Source organism: Crocodylus porosus, unplaced genomic scaffold (genome assembly GCF_001723895.1).
Source record: "Crocodylus porosus isolate Cpor-Errol unplaced genomic scaffold, CroPor_comp1, whole genome shotgun sequence".
Classification (NCBI taxonomy): Eukaryota; Metazoa; Chordata; order Crocodylia; family Crocodylidae; genus Crocodylus; species Crocodylus porosus.
The window spans coordinates 55,639,529-55,647,521 of record NW_017728931.1 but is presented as its reverse complement, the minus strand read 5'-3'; the positions used below and the strand labels follow the sequence as shown (position 1 = coordinate 55,647,521).

At 44.2% G+C, this 7,993-nt stretch overlaps 1 protein-coding gene and 1 non-coding gene across 3 annotated transcripts in view; one reads left to right on the top strand and one right to left on the bottom strand.

Moving 5' to 3' along the window:
* Positions 1-3,890: 3,890 nt before the first annotated feature.
* TRNAD-GUC lies at positions 3,891-3,962 on the bottom strand. Its single transcript has one exon. It is a non-coding gene; the product is annotated as a tRNA-Asp (tRNA).
* A 185-nt stretch (positions 3,963-4,147) lies between these two features.
* Positions 4,148-7,993, top strand: part of LTA4H (leukotriene A4 hydrolase) — a 107,554-nt gene continuing 103,708 nt past the window's right edge. For both annotated transcript variants that reach the window (XM_019545074.1, XM_019545073.1), the window contains exons 1-3: positions 4,148-4,338; positions 4,980-5,110; positions 7,669-7,789. In XM_019545074.1, the coding sequence (XP_019400619.1) occupies positions 4,186-4,338; positions 4,980-5,110; positions 7,669-7,789 (405 nt within the window). In that variant the 5' untranslated portion in view covers positions 4,148-4,185. The remainder of the gene's footprint in view (positions 4,339-4,979; positions 5,111-7,668; positions 7,790-7,993) is intronic.

The following is a 7,993-nucleotide window of genomic DNA, read 5'->3' as shown; positions in this document are numbered from 1 at the left end:
CAACAATTGGGTTCATTGCCCGGTGTGCGTCGCGCCAATAAACACACTGGGGGGAGAAGTAGACAGAGTTTATCTGAGCTCAAGTAAAAAGCGCAGGGAGACAGTTTGGTCTCAAATCCTGCACGCCTAGCCCTGCAACAGTGTATATTTATATCCTGGTCATTTTCTGCAGTAGTTTTCCACTAGCTGGCCTCCCCCTTCTCTCTCTGAGTGGTGCTCTTGCATTTCACAGATAACAGTTTTTAGCGAGTTTCAGTTTGCTTGCTACTCATCCTGTTTTCCAGTATTACAGAAGATTACAAAAGTTCAAAGAAAGGGTTACAGAGGTTCAGGGGAGGGGGCGCCCTGGCTCACCTGGGCCTAGAGCAGAGGGGCTTCATCAACACTCAGTCTTCCATCCCTCTGAGTTACTTAGGGTTATGCCCAGTGACACCAACACCCTGCTGGGCACCAGGAACCCCCAAGCTACTGGGGAGCCCCTGTGAGGCCTCCTTGCACCCCTACAGCCTCACCCAGTCCTCCGGTGTAACAATAACAGAACATGAGCCAAGCAGCTGCAACATAAACAAGAAGCCTACCGGCTCATAAGACAATCATAGGCCCCCGAGCTCACAAACCCAGCTCCACTCTATGCTGGCTCTCTCTTACCTCTGTCAGAGTTCTCTTTACCCCTGCATCATTGCAGCCGGTCAGAGTGGTCAGGCTGCAACCATTGACCAAGGCTGCTCAGCTCACCCGCAGAGCCCGTGCGGCTGCCAGAGGGGAACTGCTACTCTGGCTCCAGCCTGGGCAGTTTATAAAGGCCCGGCCCTGCCCCCTTCTGGTCACCTGACCTGTCTGGTTGCTGCGGCAACCAGCACCTGAGCTGCCCCTGGTGATTGGCAGCTCCTTAACCCTATATTAGTCACAGGACACCTCCTTGATCCTGCGACAATACCTACAGGAAAAGGCATTTCCAAACATGCTATGGGAGGGGCCAGCAACTTTTTACAAACTGGCTCCAGTCCAGTGTGGGCCAGTCAGCCAGCTTCAGTGGTGCTTTGATGGCTGGAAGGTTTTCCTCATGTCTGCATTGGGGCAGGTAACTGGGAGCTGCACCCATGTTACCAATGCTTTCCCCCACACCCCAGCTGTTGCATGGGCGCAGCTTCCAGCTAGTAATTGCATTTATGCTGCTGCTGCTTCTCCCGAGCCCCCACCCCTGCCTTACCCCAGATCAGCTGCCCGTCAGCCAGAAATTGCACCCAAACTGTAGCCATGGTGCAGTGGGGAAGGAAGCAGGGGTGGTGTGGTTGCAGTTTTTAAATACCACTCCCCAGTGCAGCGCCTGGCAGGCTGGAAGCTGTGCTGGTGCCACAGCAGGCGGCTGGAAAAAGCAGTGGTGGTGTGGTTGGAGCTCCTAGGTACTTGGCCCTAGCACTGGCTCAGGCAAAGCCTCCAAAATCACCCCGCCTGCATTAGACCGGAGCCAGCAGGACAGGGAAAAGCAGCAGTCTTGAAGATCTATAGCTCCCAGCTGCCTGGCTCTGGTAAGCCCTCCAGCTCAGCAGGCCACACTGACCTGCAGGCTGTTATTTCATCAACTCCTGTGCTATGCAGCTGCCTTCTGCCCACCGACTTGTGGGCCGTGGAGTTAAGAATTTTAATTTGAGCAGACCCCCTTGTAGAAACAAGGGCAGTGTGGGACCAGTAATACAGCATCTACTTTTGCTTTTTTTGCTGGTGGTTCCTTGGCTGAGGACCTGCCTTTTGTGGAGCTGGTCTAATTCAGGAGACAGAGGCTGAATTCTGTACCTTGCACTGAAAGTGTGCAGACATAGTAAAACCTCTGGTGGCAAAAGGCCATGTCTGCTGACTACTGTTCATAGAGACCAACCCTGATACTAGGGTAGAGTGCATGAGGATAAATTTCCCTCTTACAGCGTGACACAGCTAAGAAATGTTCTGCAACTTTACTGGGCCATTTCTTAACTCGAATGCTTATCTTTACATGTTATCTTAATGCCATTTCTTTGCACATTGAAGGCTGGAGTGTTAAATGCATTTTGTAGAGAAGGCCAGATTAGACTACAAAGTCTACAAAAGTAAAGCTACTTACTACCCTACATCCCCTGATCCCTCCATAAAAGGTTACAAGCAACTTATGAGAGAACCTTTTCTTGATTTCCTCATGCTCAAAATACCTGAATGTGTTTAGTTGAAAATTATGTCATGTTGAGGGAGAAAGCATGGAAAAATTCATTTAGAAAATGTTTCAGAAATGTATAAGTTAGTGAGAACAGGATGCCAGAGTTGAAACGGTTGTACAATGCACTGTTCACTAGTGTACAATCAGTGAGTACCCAGCAATGCCAGCTTGCTGCCATTTCTGAGCTTTCCCCAGCTTTCACTCAGGTCCTGTAGCCTGGTCTCCTAAGTATCTGTCTGGTCACCTACCTTTCCATGGCATCAATACATGAAGAATTTGTGCCTGTGACTAGGTGCACATTTAGCAGTGTGTTCCATGACTCACTTCAAGTCTATACTTAATGCCAGTGAAGGTTGTCAAATTACATAGCCAACTAAACTAAATATGTGGCAGGAACAATTTGGATTAGGCGTGGCTAGTTGCTAGTCACACTGATTAGTCCTTTTGCTCTTAGAATAAAAGCAATATGTTCCTATTAGTAAAGGTTTGGTTAACAGCCAGAAAAGTGCAAGTTCTGACTTCTCTAATTAAAGTTGAGGCCCAATTTCCATTCTAATGTTCCTTTTCTCAGTAGCTTGTAATTGTGTCTCAGATTTCTTTTGGGGTGAATTTTTCCATTCTTGGTTTCAGGCAAAAAATGAATGTTTTCGGAAAATTTAATTAAACCCTATTCAGCTGTTTGAGTTATGTAGATATGAAAATATTTCCCCCATATGTTCTCCCAGTTAACGGGCTGAGCTTGTAAAATCCTGCAGCTGCAAGATTAACTACCTTGTGCATGCATCCAGACTCATTCAGTGCTGAAGTCAGTGTTGAAGTCCAGACTCATTCAATGTCAAAGTCTGTAGCTCAAAAACACATGTGTACTGTAATAAACTTATTCTGCACACACTTAATCCTGCAGGTGCCAGTCTGTCCAATATTTTTAGGAAATGTATTAGGACACAGGTTTACAAATGCAGCCATTTTGAGGTCCTTCTATAAAATAAAATAAAATAGGTAGGAAATGGTTAGGGATGCAGCTAAAAGATGGCTGCAATGAAATTTTGCAGAAAAATCCCTATATGAGCACAGCATGGAACATGTTGACCATCAGGGATCCTGGTTTTCTTGGATTGAAAAAAAGCCCTAATTTTTGGTTAAAAAGTAACCCCAAATCCACATTTTTCTGTGATTTAAATAAAATGTATATATATATTAGTGGTATTTCATTTAAATCACAGAAAAATGTGGATTTGGGGTTACTTTTTAACCAGAAGTTGGGGTAATTATATATACACGTATGTGTATACATGTGTGTGTATATGGTTCACTTTCATTTCATTTTTCACTTGGAAAAATGTGGATTTTTTTTTAACCCAAAACTGGGGAGTTTTTAAATCAGAGAAAACCAGGATTGGTGTGGATCATAAAGGTGAATATCATGGGGTGTGCTCTGCAGACTTAGCACAGCAGTTTATATAAGTAGAAACCTGTTTATTGTGGGGGGGGGGGGTTGTAGGTTGGATATATATTCCAACGCACTGTGGTGGCAGTGACTACCTTGAATGCTGCTGCACGTTTCCAGTTTTGTGTCTATGTGGAAGCTGGGGCTCCCTCAGCTGTCTGCCCTGGTGACTGAGGGCTCTGCGCGGCCCAAGCAACAGCTGCCTTCCAGGTACTCTGGAGAGGACACAAGAAAAAAAGGAGAAAAATCAAGCGCCTCCCCGTCGGGGAATCGAACCCCGGTCTCCCGCGTGACAGGCGGGGATACTTACCACTATACTAACGAGGAGTGGTACAAGCACACTTCTGCTGCCAGCCCTTAAGAGGTCTACCAATCCACGGTGCTGGGCGCTGCTTAATGAATGCTATATCCTAGCAGCCTTTGCGCGAGATTTCGCACTACCCCCTGGGCTCTGTAGTTCGCACCACCCCTTTCTCGGCCTGTGGAGGCGGGCGCCGAAATCTCCTTCCCATGGGGCCGCGCGCGGGCCGGGGCAGTGGCAGCCGGAGCCATGGCAGAGCAGGACACGAGCGCCTTCGCCGCGCCCGACGCTTGCCGCGCCCAGCACCTGCGCCTGCGTTGCCGCGTAGACTTCGCCGCCCGGACCCTGCGTGGGGATGCAGCCCTCACCCTGCGCGGTCAGCGCGACGGGCTGCGTTGCCTGGTAGCGCCCGCGCTTCCTCTGCGCGCGTGTGTGACTCGTGTGTGAGATTCATGCGATCCGTGTGTGTACGAGGTGTATGTGTGTGAACCGTGTGTCCTCTGTGTGTGTGTGTGTGTAATTCTTGATCCACCCTTGCGTTGACAGGCTGAAATGTTGCTCCTTGGCTGTTTGTCTTTCCAGTACGTGGTATGTCGGGCGTGTCGGACTGCGGGCTGTGCTGAGGGCGCAGCACTGGGCAGTGGTCACACTCAGGGCCTGCCTGCTGGGTTCAGCCTGCCAGGCTGGTTCAGTGCGGTGCTGGACTGCTGCCATCGCTGCCCACAATACAGACCAGACTGGTCCCATGCTCCCTGTGCCATATACAGGGCAGGTCCAGCACACAGCACAGCAGGGCATGGGTCCCATCCAAGTCCCACATTCAGCACCAGAGGCTGTGTCTCTGACCCCCTTCATGTAGCTAAATGAAGGTGCTGCTGACTTCCACAAAGTCCTGTATGTAACTTACTTAAATAACAGATGTTTGACATGGGCAGATACACTTTAAAGATCTGCTGTTATTTCTTCAGTTACATTTCCAGTCATGAATTTGAAGTGTTGCTTAAACATTTTGCAGTCAGTACATAACACTTGTTTGGTTACAGGTTTTGGATACAAAAGACCTTCAGATCCATAAAGTGACCGTTAATGGAGAGGAGGCAAAATTTGTTCTTGGAAAAAGGCACAGTTTCAAAGGGTCACCACTGGAAATTACTCTTCCTTTTGAATTAAGAAGGTATCCATATATATGTGTTTGTATTCTCCTCTGGTTAAGTCATATAAACCAGTTACCTACATTCTGCAAAACAGACCTACCAAGCTGTTTATTGAAAGCATTATGGTTTTTACAATATACTATACTTACAGGTGATTGCATTCTTATTCTTGCTGTGCTATGTGCTTTATAACTGTCTCTAATTTCTAACATGCTGGGTTTTTTTAAGTTTGCTTTTGTTCAGAATTGTGCTGTTAAACTTCTTTCTTAATAGGTAAGTGGAATGAAAAGTGTCTCTGTCAAGATCTAAGTTCTGAATCTTGATTCTCTAGGCTTCTCTTGTGCACTTGATAAGCAGGGATTGCTCAGGACCTTTGGCCAACATCAGTAAAACAGTACAGAGAGCTGTGATCTTCATATTCTTTTTATGGGGGCTAATCTTGCATTCTTGACAAACCTCCTCGTTTCCCTTTGTAGTCGGCTGGAAATGTGTGTACAGAGTATGCAAGTTAAGCTTATCAACTACAGCTGTAGAAATGCAAAGCTCTAAGAATCTGAACTGGAATTTTTGGCATCTTGATGACACATGAGCTGATTAAAATGTAGCATTAAGTAAAAAATTATTACCAAACTATCAGTGTCTTTGACAATTGAGACCCTTTTCTATTTGATTTATCATCTAGCCAAACTAAAACTCATCTTCCATATACTAATCTAGCCATGGTTGAATAATGTGTAAATGGTTACATTGACTCTTAAGATGTTAAATTTTCAAAACTGGTCATTACCTCTGAAGTCATAGTGTTGGTTTCTTCCACAGCTGGCAGGGGTACAGAGGACTGCAGAAGTAGCAGTCTTATCTAGTTTTATGGGTAGTTTAAATGGGAGACAAAGAAGTGTTGCACAATATCGACTTCTTGTTAAACAAAAGTAGTATTGATCAGATTTAAAATAAGTCCCATGTGTCTTGTAGTTGGGATGTCGCTATCTGTGCCATGGATATGAGGAGAAGTACAAAGAAGTGGGTATTTTAGGATCGTTTTGACTTCCTGCTATAAGTAGACCCTTCTAGAAACTATCTGGACTAGCTGGCTTACTGCTTGTTTTAGCCTTTTTTTTGGTAAGAGAACTGGCTATTTTATCATTCCAGTTAGGTACTTCATGTTGCCAATGAGGAGATGAAGGTTTTGGTCCAAGGAGTTTACAAGCCTGTATTAACACACAACCTTGCATGTGAGGGTAACTAAACTGGAGGGAATAAGATCTGCAGGCACATGTGTTTTATTTGGCAGTTAACTTGTGCACCTCAAAATGATTCAGATTCATTTTATTTTGTTGTTAGTGGTATTGCAAAGTGCACACACTTATAAACTAGATGTGTACCTGGCTGACTTATCAAGATGTTCAGTTTCTTTGATTTTAAGTAGAGGTTGTTCTACTTTATGGTTAATGATTTATTGTTGATTCAAAGAGAGGGTCACATATGTGAGCTACCATTCAGATAACAAAGCAGTTATGAGTTGCTCAATATACTGGTGACGACTATGGGTTTTTTTTCCCCTTCAGCTGGCATATTCAAATTGTCTTTTGGATTCGGGATTTCATGTTATGCCCTTTGTCTGTTTTTGGAATGAGTTGGTAAATCCCATGTGTTGAATAAAATTGGGGCGTTTTTTCTTTAATCCTGTTTGTTTGCTTGTTTGTTTGTTTATGTACCAGTTTAATTTATAACCATGCTTTTCCTCAAGTAGATTCAGTAAATGTGACACTATTTTACTAACAAGTTTAAAATATTTTGACTTTAAAAATGCACAACACCTCTTTTAATAAGGCATGTGTATACATAACATGCTTTATCAGCTTCTCGTTGTGGTTTCTTACTGAAGTGTAAATAGGTTTTAGATAGTTCATCAAACAATTATGTGAAAGTTACAGACTTTGCTAGGACTCTTGCAAGAAAAGTAATCCAGTTTTTTAACTCTTAGGGTTGTGGAATGAAGGATATCTATTTAATAAAGACAGCAAAAGAAGAATTATCTTGGGGTTATTAAACACTTGAAAAAAGATCTAGTAGTTGTTGGCAGGCAAGGTTCTTTGAGTAGATGTGGTATCTTTTTATTAGCCCAACTAAGTAGTTGGAAAAAAGTTTTTGGTAAGCTTCTGGGCGCAGTTACCCTTCTTCAGGCATAGGGAGTCTGCTGGTCTGAGACTCCAAGGAATGACCAGCAGAGACTCCCTCTGCCTGAAGAAGGGTGACTGTGCTTGAAAGCTTGCCAGTAACTTTTTTCCAACTAAGCTGGTCTAAGAAAAGATATCACATCTGCTTAAAGAACCTTGCCTATCTGTGTCCTTAGAGCAACATGGCTACAACCAAAAACCCTAGCAGTTGTTAGTACACTTGTATCATAAGCATAGGGAAAAGGTAGTTTTAACACACAGCTTGTCCATATCTTCAGTTTTTCTGAGGAAGTTCTGCAAAACTTGGTATTACAATATTTTCAAACAGGATTTTCCTTTGAATTCAGCTCTGATGCATGGGGTAAGTCAGAAATGCCTAATTCTGTTTTTAACTCATATAGGGGGCAAGATATAATTGTGGAAGTTACTTTTGAAACCTCCCCAAAATCTTCAGCACTCCAGTGGTTTACTCCAGAACAAACATCTGGGAAGAAGCATCCATTTCTCTTCAGTCAGTGTCAGGTTAGGAGGACTCCTATTTTTTTTTTTTTGTATACCTTAGTAATAGGAAGTACAAAAAACAGTGTATTGCTTTCCCTGTAAGAAGCTGGTTGTCTTAAAGATAGCAAATGAAAGTCCACAATTTATAATTATGTTTGAGAAAATTATGCTGGCACACATCCAGGAGGGGCCAGCAGGGGACTGCATGCTTAGGGGCAACCAACA